The sequence below is a fragment of the Henckelia pumila genome, chromosome 3 (genome assembly GCF_033568475.1).
Source record: "Henckelia pumila isolate YLH828 chromosome 3, ASM3356847v2, whole genome shotgun sequence".
NCBI lineage: Eukaryota > Viridiplantae > Streptophyta > Magnoliopsida > Lamiales > Gesneriaceae > Henckelia > Henckelia pumila.
The window spans coordinates 62,670,019-62,686,172 of NC_133122.1; the positions used below are offsets into that span (position 1 = coordinate 62,670,019).

Below are 16,154 nucleotides of genomic sequence, written 5' to 3' on the forward strand. Positions count from 1 at the left end.
TAAAAAAAAATTAAAAAGTACAAAAACTATTTAAAAAACGAAAAAAAACGTTATTAATGGATGATTATACTTATATCTTAAATATATATAATATCTTAAAATTAGGAAAAAAAACGTGTAGTTATTAAAAAAATTACATTTATGAACAAACGACAGTTTGTCGCCAGTATTAACAGCAAAGAGAGGAAAATCATAATCAATCGTTAGATCAATCATATCTGATTTATTTGTAGTTGAGCTGCTAGGTATTTGGGAAGAAGAATCTATATCAATTAAGCTCGATGAAGTAGCTGCACGTATACCGATGTTAATAGCATCTTAAATGAGCGCAAAGTACAATGTTCGGATACTGTGACTATCAAATCCAAATTTTCTGTTTCAATATTTAAGTAAAATTTTGAAAATAAAATTAACAAAATACAAATGAACAAATTATAATAACAATTCAAAATATAAATGTTTAAATGTAAGGTGAAATAATAAATAAACTATATTAAACATATGGATTTACTTAAATTGGCTGAAGAAATTTTATTTTTATTATAACTTCAATAAAAATAAAATGTCTTAACTCAAAAATTCTATCATCGTTAATAATCACAGATGTCTTAACTCAAAAATTATCCTCCAATATTTTCATAACTCTCCATCATATCTTCCACCTATTAAATATTAAATATTTTTTTAAAAAAAAATTATAAATCACATAAATTTTTCTAAAATAAAATATTAAAAAAATATTATTTTTTTAATATAGGTTTATACTAAAACTATTCGTATATGCATTACTCGAAACGTTATTTTAATAGAATTATATATTTTTTATAATTTTGACAATAAAAAAAATTTATAATACCAAACATATCAATATTTATAAGTTGTTTAAAATAAGTTTACACAAACACTTTAATAATTTATTTTTTAAATAAGTTATAACAGTAACAGTTTTTAAGCTTTTTTTAAAAAAATAAATTTAGTCAAAACACCCTATGAGCTTTTTTAAAATCAAACGCAAGTTATTTCATTATTTTCGGATTTGTCGCATAATTAATTAAGATGTATAAAATTATAAATTATAAATATTAATTGATAAAGGAAATTGGTTAAAATCTATGATTGCGTGTAATTTATACTGGTTGGGTCCAAAATTTCCTAAAATTACTCGTCACTGAGCTGCGTTCGCCAGCGGCAGCCTGGAAATGGGAAAACACGGCAAGAAGCAAAGCCACGACCACCGCAGGGGAAGAAGAACCTCGTACACTGTTAATGAAGACGAAGATGAAGAAATCCAGGGCTACCCACTAAGCCCGCAGACTTCCACTCTTGAGCAAACTACTCTCTCCGATTCTGATCAAGAATCCCAAGAAAAAGAAACGGAGACCGAACAAATCCCGTCAAATAGTGATGACGCGCCTTCAAAATTCTTGCTTTATCAACAATCTGTGCAGGTCTGGAACTTAGTTTACTGTTTATCTATGTTTCTATGTAGTGAATTCTTGTGTATCAATGCGACTAATTGTTTCATTTGTATTTCTTGCAAATGCAGTCACCCAAAGGGGACATATGCTATCTGCAGAAGTTCTTTTTGATGTATGTGGGTGGAAGGGTTCCCCTCCATCTCCAGGAAGACTTCTGTGGAACTGCCCTTTTGAGGTATGCTGGCCCCTGTTCTTCTTCTTTTGGTCTTTTTCGTCGTTCTTTTCTGTAACTCCGGATAGCTCTGTGTGTGTAGTTGGTTATTTTTTAAGCATCCTGTTATTGTATGAGAAATTGCACTCATTATTAATCCCAAGAAAACAATGACTCTGTCTTTTCGTTCAGTCTTCCTTGTTTATATGAATGACATGCTTCTTACTTCAATGTTTGTCTAAATGTTATGTTTCAATTAATTGTTTTCTTGATCGGTCATTTGACACAATTCTATCAATGAAGAGGACTTTGATTTCGTTTCTAGTTGAGGGTCCTGCATTTTCTTTGAGGTTGACGTTTATATGACAACTTTTTGTGAAGCTGGTTTCTCTCTTCTTGGTTAGGAAACAAAATTTTTATTGAAGCTAACATTTTTTTTTCGGAAAATAAGAAATTACTATCTTATTAAAAGTAGTTTGACAAACTAATTTCGGTGTCTGGTCTCCATGCAAGCAGATTATACAATTCTGAATTTAGGTTAGTACAGGTTACCATTTTCTCAGTAACTTATATTAATTTCTTCGAAGCTTTTTCATCCCATATTTGAGTATCTTTTATTGCTCATGAATTCAACATTATACTAACTTAGATGTACCCTCTTTACCTATTTTATCGAACAGTGTGGAATGGATTCACGGTGATGCTAGGCGAACTGCTGTAGGATTAGATTTGGATGTCGAAGCTCTGAATTGGTGCATGGAGAACAATGTTAACAGAATCGGAGCTGATATCAGCTCTAGGATTACACTGTTTCATGGAAATGTGTTGCAACCTCTTGATTCAAAATTGATTAACATTGATCATGACGAGATTATCAAGAATACTAGATCGAAAGGTGATGGAAGTGATTCATTGAGTTGCACAGAAAATTTTATGTCAGAGGGAAGGCCCGAGGCTCCTCAATCCATGAAAGAAACTCAGTTGCCAGCAAGAGATATAGTGTGTGCTTTTAACTATAGTTGTTGCTGTCTGCATAGCCGCAAAGAGCTGATTTTGTACTTCAAGCATGCATTTAATGCTCTGAGTAAAAAAGGTGGAATATTTGTGATGGATTTATATGGAGGTACCTCATCAGAAAATGAACTTAGGCTGCAGAGAAGATTTCCGAATTTTACGGTATCTTATGCTACTATATTGGGCTGCATATTCCATTTATGTGATATTTATTGAAGCACTATATTTAATGCTAATAGAATTACAGAAATGTTTCTTTCTCACAGGAGAATTAACATAACATGAAAACTTCATTCTTTTGGCATTTCTTAAGTGCCGAAGATGAAATAATAATCAATTAGCTGCCGAAACCTGGTTGGTTACTGAATTGGTTGGTATTTGCTTCGATTGCTGTCATATCTTCTCATTTGATCATCCATTGTGTAAATAAAAGATATGAGTACTCTCTAGTGCCTTGCCCCAAGAAGATATTTTAGACAAGGCATCCAAAATTCAGAGAATGGAATTTTGAAAAGAAATCCATCTACGAAAAAGGATTAATTCTTTTGGATTATAGCTCCTTCCCGCAAAATTGAATTATCAAGTCTCCGTGCATTCCATATTAAACCTTGAATCACTTACTGTGGTAAAACCTATTATTGCGTAGTTCGTAGTGGAGTGGTTGGATTTTGAAGCATCAACACTTTTGTGTTTTGGCCCAGTGGGAACCAAGATTTGTTGTTTAAAGACTCACGTAGTTCGTTATTTTGTTCTTGAATCTTGCTGCACTTTACCACTTCAAATAAATATTATTGGCAAACAAATGATTTCAAGTTCTGAATCCTATAATATTTCACAGCAATTCACCACCATTCTGTAATGATTGCTGATGTTACCAAATCTTTTTCAGTATGTTTGGGAGCAAGCTGAATTTGACATCATTCAGAGAAAAACAAGAATCAGCCTCCACTTCCATCTCCAAAAGCAGCATAAAAAGCTGCGGCATGCTTTTAGCTATAGCTGGAGACTGTAAGCTCGATTGTCCTCGTCCACCTGTTGTTTATAAATCTTCAGTGCCTTTCTTTTTATAGTCACTGTCTTGACAAAGTATGGATAATGTAATCACAATGTTTTCTAGCTGGTCCCTGCCTGAAGTGAAGGATTGTTTGGAAGAGGCTGGCTTTCGTGCAGTTCACGTATGGATTCGTAGCATGCCTGACAGTGAACAAATTAGATGCACAGATGGCTTCTCAGTTGGAAGAGATGTAAAATATGAAGAGGCTATGAGTTTCAAACAGCAAGATGCATGGAATGCGTATATTGTAGGTGTTGCATAGTTACTTCTCAAATCCTGCACAAAAATCAGGCAATTCCCCTGATTCATTTTCTTGGCCATCAAAGAAAATTTAATTGAAGCATGGTATGCACCAAATTTTATTTCTTTTCGGATTAAAAGATGGGGTGTGTACCACAACTACTTGGTAGTTATGGCATAGTTACATCACATGACTCCTTATATTGACGTTCTTTCAGTTTTGAACAAAAGATGGGGTATTTACCTCAAGTTCAACTACATGGTAGTTAAGACTCTAGCTTGAAAATGTATTTTCATGGCTTGTTTTGTATCCATGCCCAATCTAGCATTTTTTTTTATATCTCGGGTCGTTTCTTTAGGGAGAGAATCTTGATTTGCAGTAGCCTAACTTTGCAAGCAATGAACGCACATGATGTTTGGAAAACGATGACTTGTGTATTTGAGCTTGGCTCGAGTTGAGCACATGGTGGGATTAATGCTGGAACACTTGAAATTGTACTAAGAATTTCTTTATTTTTGTAATGGTCAAATGAGTATAGACATTATTGTTCCAAAACCTTCACCAAATATTTCCACCTCGGTTTGAGTTTATCAAATGTGAAAATCCCTCCTTTGAATGAGGAATTTCAGTAGATCTAAAAATAGTCATCTTAAAATAGATTAAATTCCGGATAACTTTCTAGGTTGGTGCATTTCTGAAACGCCATTTGAATATTATCCCATATTTAAACACCAGCCTTTCATTGCCCCGCATAGAAACTTCTTCAAGTTCTTTTCCAAATTCCACACAAGCTCCAGCTCAATACATAATAGTAACAATTTCTATCCAAGATAATGTACTAATTTATAAAAGAAGAAGAAAAAAATAATGTACTAATTTATATGAACAATATTCAACACCATATGAGTAATATCGGGTGGGTGTCGTCTCAGCAATATATGCTGTATGTTGAGAATTTATCCAAAAAAAAAAAAAAAACTATTTTGTTTCACATATAACCAAAAATAAAACCTATTGTCAGATGATCTCATCAATAAATTTTGTGAAAAAAAATCTCTTAATTAAATAGTCATAATAATGTATTATTTTGATGTTAAAAATATTAATTTTTTGTAAATATAGACATAGTTGATCGGTCTTACCGATAAGTTTCACCAAAGACGTGCTCAAAACCAAAATTTGACTTGTTACGCTGCCAAAATTTTGTTTCTGACAATTACAAGATGGTTTCTGGAATTTTTACAGTATTTGTAGTTGACGCTTAAACTTATTTATTGTTTATTTAGTTAACACGGTTTAATACATTAGTGTATGTCAAAATCAAACATGAACCCAATAAAAAAATGCTTAACTTGATCCAAAATTGAGTCCAACCGAGATAAGAATCTAACGATGACATTCAATTTTTATTTGTCTAAACAAAACTCACATCATGTTTAGACAGGTCTGCACGTATGGCCATTATTATTTAAATAAACATTAGCATGTTTGGGTACAAAAATATGTTTTAAAAAAATTATACATAAATTTTCAAATTAAAAATAGTGCATATCCTTGCATGGAAAACCAAAATCGATAATTATTTTGGTTCAGATTTGGTTCTGAAAATTAAGAAAGTAGTATTGTTAAATCCGACATCGTAATTGATATTATAAATTTTAGTTGAAAGTTGCGACTTGTGCATATTGGTTTCCCCTCAAAACATCACAATATTTAATGTATATATCTATATACACGCCAAATAAATGTAATAATTAACCAAGTTATTCATGAGTTATTCAAAGCTTGATTCGACAAAAGCTCATACGAGCATGAGATTTGTTAAGATAAACGAATCACTCAAGATTAACAATATTTGGCTTCGTTAGCTAATGAACAGATTTTTTAGTAGGATCATGAGTAAACTCTTATGCTCTGTTTGGTAGGTAGGATTAGTTTGGATTAAGGAAGATAGTCAAATGTTTGACTGGTTTTTTGGTGTTGTCGAGATAACATTGGGCCCGTGATTAGGCCACTGTAGTTCCATGAAAATGTGGGAAATAAATCCACGGGAGGCCTTAGGTATTAGAGTCCGCATTTTAATAGTAACTAGGATATCTATACCAATTTCCTTATCTACCCTTCGCCCTAACCTCAATCATTTATCTCATTCTCATTACGCAATCGGCCGCCGCTGAAGAAGAAATTGAGGTTGTGAAATTATTTCCCACTTTTTATTATTGCGTTGTGATAATCTCTTCAACGCTTTTAATGGATATCCATTCCAACTGTGTTTTTGAATAGTTCGCTGCTTTGAATTTGCAGTGACACAGGTAGAAGAAATATGAAGTAAGTTGAGACGGAAAGGGGGGGAATCTTCTTCTACGAACGGTAAGACCCGTCGTCGTTTTAAAGCATTCCATTTAGGTGGTCCGTCGATGGGTGCCATTTTTTGATGTCGCTAGATAATGTTTTATAGTGTTTGACAATATATTGTTATTACTCTTTAAACTAAATTTTTGTGTATTGTTGTTTATTGAGTGTGGTGTGTCGATGGACCCAAAACGTAAAAAACTTCTACTGATTCTGTTGGTTCACCAACTGTTGTCTCGAAATCTGTTGGTGTTGTGTCTTCTGCTTCTTCTTCTCCAACATAAGAGGTTGGTTACGAAACGACGTCGTGCCTCTCGTACCACACCGTTGTCATACAGAATGTCGAATAGAATCAATGCTCAGATGAGGCATTTGAATATGATTATTGAGGAAGGTGATGTCCAATGTGTGGTCAATTTGAGGATGAATCGAAATGCCTTTGGAAGGTTGTGCTATCTTTTAATTAACTTTGGAGGACTAACAGACTCTCGATACGTGCAAGTACAAGAGAAGGTAGCAATGTGTTTGTCTATATTGGCTCATCATAAAAAAAACCGTGTCACGAGTCATGATTACATGCGCAGTGGATAGACAATAAGTGCTCACTTTCATGAAGTATTACGTGCCTTACTGAAGTTGCACCCGTTACTTCTGATAAAGCCTACCCCAGTGGATGCAAATTGCGACAATGACACTTGGAAATGGTTCAAGGTATTGTTTCAACAATTTATTTTTGTGTTCAAAATGAAATCAACTTTGAATTCATACTGCTGTAATTGTTTATTTTCCTGGTATTACTTCTTCAAGGGCTGCCTAGGTGCGTTGGATGGCACCCATATTGGTGTACATGTTCCTGCCAAAGACAAGGCTAGATACAGGAATAGAAAAGGAAACATTACAGTTAACTTGTTGGCTGTTTGTGACCGCAATATGAACTTTACGTACGCTCTTACTGGTTGGGAGGGATCTGCGGCTGATGCAAGAGTTTTAAAGGATTCATTAACCCGAGCTAATCCCTTCAAGGTTCCACAAGGTAATATATTTTATGAGTATATTGTTTATTCTTACCAATTTTGAAGGTATGAGACATTCCATTATCTTACAAAACTTTTGTTCAATGTAATAAAAACATTATATTAAACTATATTGCAGGTTGTTATTATCTGTGTGACAATGGATATGCTAATATCCAGGGATTCCTAACTCCATACAGACGGGTAAGATATCATAGAGATGCTTGGGGCAACTGTGCATCTGCACCACAAGATTACCGCGAGCTGTTCAATTGGAGACACTCTCGAGCAAGAAATATCATTGAAAGAGCATTTGGTTTGTTGAAAAAGAGGTGGTCCATTCTTCGTAGTCCATCGTTCTATCCCTTGGACGTTCAAAATGATATCGTACTTGCTTGCATTCTCCTACACAATTTCATCCGTACACAAATGCCAGACGATTCATTCGAGCAAGATGAGGATGATTTTGGTAGTCCAGCGCATGAGACACAACAGGAGTACATTAGTACTTTTCAGTCGTCGAATGAGTGGGACAATTGGAGAGATGAATTCGCAATGTCGATGTGGAACAACAACCGTTAACTACATTTTATTGCCTTTTTTGTATCGTGTTGCACTTTTTACTCAGTTTAATCATGTTTATTTCTATTCGGTTGTTATTTCCATGATTGTGTTTTCAAAACTTTGTTGTGCTTGCATTGCTTGACGAATGAAATGCTATGAATTTTTAAGGTCTCCAAATTTTCAAACCCACTTGTATAGTTTATATTACCCGTGTTATGCTACTCTTATTTGATTGCAGGGGTTAATTAAAAGTGGTTGTTCGACCATGAGTAGTGTGGCACATTCAGGGATTGGTAGCGGGCGAAGTACTAAAGTGGATAAGACGAGACGATCTTGGAGTGCCCAAGAAGAGGAAGTGTTGATACAATCAATGAAAGAAGTTGTCACGAAGGGTTGGAGAAGTGAAAATGGATTTAGAGCTGGTTACTTGATCCTCTTGGAGAATGCGATGAAAACAGCAATACCAGGTACTAGTTTACGTGGAAATCCACATATAAATTCTAAGGTTCATGTGTGGAAGAAAACCTACAGTTCGTTGGTAACATTATTATCCAAAAGTGGAGTTGGTTGGAATGATGTAGAGAAAATGATTGATGCAACCGAAGAAACTTGGGAAGCAATTGTGAAGGTAAAATTGATATTCCTCAGTAACATTGTATTCATATGTTATGCTCTTAATGGTGTATTAGTATGTTATGCTCAATATTTTTCGATTCGTCAATAATGCAGGAGGACCCTAGCTTACGGGCGATGCGACTAAAGCAATGGACTTATTACAGTGATTGGTGTGAGATATTTGGGAATGATCGCGCTGCTGGTGAACGAACAAAGGATTTCGACCAAGCTTGGCAAAAAGTTTTGGCACTTGATAAAGAAAAACCAAATGAAGACAACGTCGTTGAAACTGATGTAGTTAACTCCGTCACAAATGCTGAGGACTCTATTTCCGAGACGCAAACAAAAACTTCGAAAACAATTGCAGCTGCGACTTCGAAAAGTCGAAAAAGAAAGCAACCTACAGACACCTATGAGTTGATAGTTGATGCTATCAAGGAGCTTTCTCATGTAACGAAGGATACGATGTCTAATTTGATAATTGAATTGCATGTCGAGGAGAAACTTTGTCAAATCCAAGATAAGGTGTTGGATACGTTGCAGGGACTGCATGAGTTCTCAGAGGATGAACAAGTGGTTGCTGCGAAGTTGCTTTTCAACAACCACAACGACTTGGCACTGTTCAAACGTCTAGGCGGCCATGCTAGGATTTGCTTTTTGAAACGGCTGTTGCGTGGGGAGTGAAGGGGATTTGTGTTTGTGAAATGTTTTGAAGTGTTTTGATTTGGTGAAAAACCATGATGGTGGGAGCGTGTGATGGTTACCTATCTTTTTTTTGTTCCAAATATAAACTGGGTTATGATGTGAATTTGTGGGTAATGGATCGCTCCACTCTTGGGTATTTTGTGTCCATGTTATGAAATGATATTTTCAATCCTATTTCATTTTTGCGTACGACTTCACATGTTAACAAATTACATATGCAGAATTCCAATATGTGTCTTCAATATTTATTTGACGAACTTCGGTTGACATCAAAAGAAAATGTCATACACATGCATATGTTGTTTACTGGTCTTCTGCCAATTCAAGTTTCTGTTTATCTTACTCGGTTGTATGTTAGATGTGATACGAAAATCATTTTCAATTTATGACATATGTCACGAATGTATTACACTAGTTCAAATATTAATGAAGAAACCGTAAATGGGAGAAAATACACACTAATTTACATTACACACTTGTGAGAAAATACACACTAATTTACAATACACACTTGGGTGAAAATACACACTAATTCACAATTTTCACATCGTGCATACACACATAACACATATGGGAGGAAATACACATTAAGAACTAATACACCACACTCCCATGCACTGTTTGTCTGTTCAAAAAAAGTGCATACTAATGCACCGTACATGGTTAAGAAAACAAAATGGTGGTATCATAAAGGCCATTGCGATGTAACTTCAATCATTTACCGGAGTCATCTGATGATATTTCGACAATCTCCAAAATTTTTTGCTTTCCGGGTTCTGGAGATTCATTCTTCTGTCCAATGCCATCAGCAACATGTAGGTGATGAGCTGTTGTATCTTTGTTGGGAACAAAGTCTTCCAACGAAATAGTGCCACACAATTTTGGCTTCTTCCTTTGTATTTCTGGAGCATCTACATCTTCAACACGAGTATGCTTCTTCGCTGGGTCAGCATCAAATTCTGTTTTACTGAACACAAATGTTTCCTCGTCTGAAACGAGATCAACAAATGGGACTTCATACTTGCTAGTAACAGTATCCTCTGAACAGACTTTGGAAGTAACTGACAATGTGCAACCAAGGAAAACAAACACCCGAAGAAGAACACAATGATCTACGTATAATGCCATTGAATGGAGAATGCATGTTATATATAAGTACAATAATTAAATGACTTAAACTACCCAACTACTACCATTAAAGTCTGATGTCATAATATTTGGTAATCATGGAAATCTTAAGTAGGTAAAAGTCTGCAAAAGATTTTGGAAGTGCAACTTGCAAACAAATCGGATGAATATCTATCCAACCATCTTGTCACAGTAAAGATAGATTTATGCATTAATGAGGAGCAGAAAATATATATAATCATCCCTTCATTTATGTCATTTACTGTGACAACTACTAGTTTAGGCCAAATGAATCAAATACAAGTGTTTACTATTACCGTGCATATAAGGGTGTTATTTATAAAATAATATATCATTACTTACAAACTAACCCAAAAACATTGAAGAAATTGATCAATCAAACACAGGTGGAAAAAACGGTAACAGTCGTCCATAACATAAATATATTAACACTGAAACCTATAACATGCAGATATGCAATGGTCACGAATAACAAAACTAGGTAACAAATACGATACATATCATATTACGAACACAAAGCATATGAAGTACAGAAAATGGAATTATATTTTTTCGATAAAACTTATGGATCATTAGAGTAGAAGCCCACATTTTGGTCGCATAACATTACTGGATAACGAAGAAGCTAAATTTTAATTCAAACTACCATTCATAAGGCACATATTGTACAGACACAACAAGAAGTGTGTAAGAAAATGATAATGGTAAACAATTAAACATATAAATTTATTTATGTAACGAAGTTAGACTCATACCTGCAAAGACATTCCAGAACTTGTAAATTGTCTTGTGCTTGTTGGAGACATTGAACATAAGCTTTAACAACCCAGAACTCGAAAAATTCTACTTAACACTAGACGTTATAGAGAAACAATATATGAAGTCTTAGACACAATTAGTTTATAATATGTACAGACATTCACAATGACAAACTTCTACGTCACCGAGCTGCTGCTGTCCATCTCAGCAAGCAACTTTCCAAACTCCTTAGACAAGTTCTCCATTTTCGTGCCTAAATTGCGATTCTCAACAATTAAATCAGATAATTGTTTTTGTAGGTCAGATAATTTCTTAGTACGAATTGGTTTTGGAGTTCTAGGTTCAGTGGTGGTAGAACTAGAGCATGTGGACTCATTCAAATTAGGAACTTGAACAGGTATGTGCACTGATGAATTAAAAGCATCTTCGGCCTCTTTTCTACTATCATATCCTTGAAAACAACAATTAGTGAAACCAACAACTTGGGCATTTGCCTCCGACCATTTGTCGTACACTCCAGGTTTCCTTCCTACGAAGACGACATAGGCTCTTCTTACCTGCCATTTATCGAAAAGTAAAAATTTCAACATATTTGATTCATGGATGCAATGTATTCAAGCAGGTGAGTTGCCTAAATGGCTCAGAAGAGTATATTGAGTATTAACAAAATCTCACATATTGGTGTACCTTCTATGCAAACAATTGTAAAGTAAAACATGAATTACTTTAATAGTATGTCGAACTTATATTCGTTGTCTGATTGTTGAAGTCAGTGAGGCACACACATTTTGTAAAAATATCTCAATAAAATTTAGTCAACCACACTCGTGTATAGCATCAGTATTCATTTTACTATAATTTATTGCAACCCACTTGATGCAGGAGTTTAAATATTAATATGAAGACTATGATGCACTGGAATGAATTCTAAGCCACAAAGAAGTACTTGAAATAGTACTAGACAAACACACAAAGATATCTTCATAAATTAAAGATAGCAAAATTGAACAAGGAATTACCATATTGGGATCTAGATCTTGGCGCTGGAATAGGTGAAATTGCAATCAATTTTTTTTTAAAGCAAACTTCAGGGGATTGACCAAGATATCAGCGCCATATATTCCGCAACTTTTTTAGAAGACAAAATCTGTAACAAATCTATTAACGAGGACAACAGGAAGCGTGATACATGAATTATTCTAGAAATGCATAGATTTGAACGAAAAATTCGAGTTACTAAGCGGTAGTTGACCAAAAATTTACTTACTCGTCGTTTGTCGTAGATCTGGGTGAAACCATCGTCGGGTAACAGTAGTGGGATAGTTTGTGATTAGTGGACTTCAAATCCCACGACGGTGTACCTGTGTGTGTCTGTGTGTTGGGATGTCGAAGGTAGAAGAAAGAAGAGAGATCAAAAAAGTGTATTGGATTTCTACAGTACTCATGGGCAATTTTGGTAAAAGTTATATAGTCCAACTTTTAATCCTACACACAAAAAACCAAGCAAACAAATTAAATTGTTTTAAATATATCTGATAATTATATTCAAAATTATACTTATCCCACTATTTATCATCAGGTTCAATAATCTCATCACCCCTACCAAGCACAGCATTAGGCTACGTTTGGTGGCCTGGATTAAATATGGATAAGGGTACAATCACACGTTTGGTTGGATTTTAACGCAAATCTCTTTTCCCTTGGGCCCGTTATTATTAGGCGCAATGGGTACAGTAGCTTTGATTAGTAATTTTGTGCCATTTATACCCTTCACCCTCATATTTGTTCCGACAGCCACCGTCAAAATTTATTGCTGATTGTTCCTCCCTCCAATTCTTCCCCTTCGAAGGTATGAACATTCTTCTTCAAAATCAATTTTCTCCTCGTTCAACTATTTTTTCCTTTGGCATATTTGGTTCAGAATCTGGAGATTTCTGCTCCTCTTTGATACAAATGTTGCAAGGTGGTCATTGCACGGTTTGATTAAAGTGTTTTGAACAGTCGGTTAGAGCCATAGGTTGCTTGACCTCTTTGTAACCCACAATCTGTTGGACAAAGATATTTTTTTGTGTAATCAATAGCTTGTTCGAGCAATCATACCGAGAGAGATGGAGATGAAAATTGGATCTGGGTAGTGACGAACAGGAAGATACATTTGAGTGGTTGGGGGAAAAGTCAAGGTTAATAAGGGATAAAATGGTCTATACAAATATAAACACTTATTTTATCATGTCCTCAAAAATAATACCAAACAAATATTAAATTTATCACAACTTTTACTATCTTTTACTTTATCAAACTTTCTATCTATATATTAATAATCTCATCACACCAACCAAACATAGACTTAGATGAAAAAAATAATAATAATTCCGATATTTGAATATAAATTTTACACTTTTACATGACAAATATATAAAATTGTACTAAATTTATTTATTAAATAAAATTACAAATTTTAATAAAAATTTATAGTTTTTATATATCTAAATATAAAATTTAGTTTTTAATAAATTTAATTATGTTTAAATTTATAATTTATATTTAATAAACCCGTTTAAGCTCGATTAAAACTCGAATAATTTCGTGAGACATGAATATATTTGTTGATTAAAGCTCGAACTTGGCTCGATTATAAACGAGTCAAACTCAAACCTTCAATAATACAACTCGACTATCTCAACTCGACTAAATTTATATTCACAATGAGTCTTATCAATTAAAATCAATAGAAATTAATAGAATGTAAATAATGGTGCTTCACACAGTAATTATTAATTAATACACAAGGCACCGCACTTCAAGACTTGGCCAGCAGCCCTATGAAACTATAATTACTTCATTATCTATATGAACCAAATTTTCCTAGGAATTGGAACCATTAAAACCGAAATCAAAACCGTAGAGAAAGCAAAACAAATATTGTTGAGTTTTGAAAACTTTACAGTTTAAAAGATTTAAATTATACAGTTTCAATATATTATAGCTCTTGATCATAATCGATCGAGATTGGGTAAATTTTATGCACGCTTAAGTTGAGGCCATGAGATAAAATATGTATATATGTGATTGTTTCAATTAGGTTGACCTAGATTCATTAATCTAATACAATTTTCCGTGACGTGTTTCATAGTAAAAGTTCTATTAAAATTTTGATGAATAATAAATATTATAATTTATATTTTGATGGATTATTCATATTTTATTGATGAACATACTTCAATTTGAATTATTAATAATTATTGAGCCAACCAAAATATATGTCCAACAAAGAGGTCATTACTTTTTCTAGCTATTATTTGGGGTTGAAATTGTTTTAGTCCCTGCAAAATAATAATCATACATATCTCCATTTTTTTTCCTCACATTTCTAACTGTAGTTCAGTTTTCTCTTTCACAAAACGGTCCCGGATAAATGAGCAACAAATGGACCAATATGTACATTAAGGAGGCGTTAATATTAGAGATTGCTATCCTATGAGTCTATGCATCTTTCCAATAATATCCATGCGATGAGTTAAAGAATTCTAATATTACTTGAGTTATATATTCGTCAGCACAAGAGTTACGTTTCGATTCCACTCTAGTTACGTTTCGATTCCACTCTTGGACTAATCACTTAATTCTACATGATCACTTTTGGTGCCATGCTAAATCACAATTATTCACCTTTTTTTTTGGGTCCAAATTAATCCTTTTCCTTGTCAAGGCATGTCACATACACGTTGAGAAAGCTCATCTATAACAAACACTCTCAGGTCTTTTTGAGTGATTTTCATTTTCACTCATGCTTTCATGCTGCCTTTTTGGTGGGTGGTTCGTGACATTCTTTTGAGATGAGTTATTGAAAAAAACTCTCTCGATTATTTTTATATCCACGGCCGCGACCACGACCGCGATCATTTTTGCGTCCACGTCCACGTCCACGCCCACGTACTCGACCTCGTCCACGACCAAAATCTGGTCTATGCCTTTGATTTTGGTTTTCATTTTTAATTATGACATTTGCTTCTGGAAATGCCGTTGATCCAGTGGGTCGGGATTGATGATTTCTTACTAACAATTCGTTATTCTTTTCCGCCACAAGAAGACATGCGATGAGTTCAGAATATCTCAAAAATCCACGCACTCTATACTGTTGCTGTAGAGTTATATTTGATGCGTGAAAAGTGAAAAATGTTTTCTCAAGCATTTCCATCTCTGTGACTTCAAGTCCACAAAATTTCAATTGAGAGACTATTCGATACATCGCAGAATTATAATCACTGACTTTTTTAAAGTCTTGGAATCTCAACATATTCCATTCATCACGGGCGGTCGGAAGTATCACTTCCCTTGTATGCTCAAATCTTTCTTTCAAGCCTTTTCATAAAATCATTGGGTCTTTTTTTGTGAGATACTCACATTTCAACCCTTCATCAAGATGTCGACGTAAGAAAATCATAGCTTTTGCTTTATCTTGTGAGGTTGATAAATTATTTTCTTTGATGGTTTCACTTAGACCCAATGACTCAAGATGCATCTCAACATCAAGAGTCCATGACATATAATTTTTTTCAGTGATATCGAGTGCAACGAATTCAAGCTTTGCCAAGTTTGACATGGTGGTACTAGACAAATAACAATGCATTTTATTAGTTAATTTCTATTAGTATGATAATACAAAATAATGGAAGGACGAAAATTACAAGTGCGTATATAAATAGATAAAAAATCTGTGGTGGAAAATCATCGGTGAGTACAAAACTCGTGAGCATGATGATCATAGTCGTTATGAAAAATAGCCTTAGAAAGGTCAAAAACTCCATCTTCTTCTTTTTCGAAAAAAACCGAGGAGAAATTATTTTGAGAGAAAGAGTGAATTTGATGTGATTGAAAATGAGTTTGAGTGAATATATTTATAGGGCAAAAACTATCCGTTTGTGACCGTTGGGGGTAAGAAAAAAATCAAGTATGTGTTGAATAAAAATTTGTGATAATGATGCAATGCATATAATGATAATCATAATTAAATAATTATGTATATCATATCACATTATTATAAGGTCGGTGTCGTAGA

The 16,154-nt window shown here is 34.1% G+C and overlaps 2 protein-coding genes across 2 annotated transcripts; both read left to right on the forward strand.

Annotated features, from left to right (window-relative positions):
• Positions 1–1,135: 1,135 nt before the first annotated feature.
• On the forward strand, positions 1,136–4,273 carry LOC140891699 (uncharacterized). Its single transcript, XM_073300305.1, has 5 exons — positions 1,136–1,448; positions 1,547–1,653; positions 2,310–2,805; positions 3,533–3,651; positions 3,761–4,273. The coding sequence occupies exons 1-5, from the start codon at positions 1,200–1,202 to the stop codon at positions 3,957–3,959; spliced, it is 1,170 nt and encodes a 389-aa protein (XP_073156406.1). The 5' UTR covers positions 1,136–1,199; the 3' UTR covers positions 3,960–4,273.
• A 1,905-nt stretch (positions 4,274–6,178) lies between these two features.
• Positions 6,179–9,269, forward strand: LOC140886226 (uncharacterized). The gene is made up of 3 exons (XM_073292731.1): positions 6,179–6,308; positions 8,106–8,495; positions 8,597–9,269. The coding sequence occupies exons 2-3, from the start codon at positions 8,133–8,135 to the stop codon at positions 9,164–9,166; spliced, it is 933 nt and encodes a 310-aa protein (XP_073148832.1). The 5' UTR covers positions 6,179–6,308; positions 8,106–8,132; the 3' UTR covers positions 9,167–9,269.
• The last annotated feature ends 6,885 nt before the right edge of the window (positions 9,270–16,154 follow it).

Coding starts and splice junctions, on each gene's coding strand:
- LOC140886226 (XM_073292731.1), top strand. CDS start 8,133: ATGAGTAGTGTGGCACATTCAGGGATTGGTAGCGGGCGAAGTACTAAA. Junction 8,496..8,596: donor CTTGGGAAGCAATTGTGAAG/GTAAAATTGATA, acceptor TCAATAATGCAG/GAGGACCCTAGCTTACGGGC.
- LOC140891699 (XM_073300305.1), top strand. CDS start 1,200: ATGGGAAAACACGGCAAGAAGCAAAGCCACGACCACCGCAGGGGAAGA. Junction 1,449..1,546: donor TTTATCAACAATCTGTGCAG/GTCTGGAACTTA, acceptor TTGCAAATGCAG/TCACCCAAAGGGGACATATG. Junction 2,806..3,532: donor GAAGATTTCCGAATTTTACG/GTATCTTATGCT, acceptor AATCTTTTTCAG/TATGTTTGGGAGCAAGCTGA.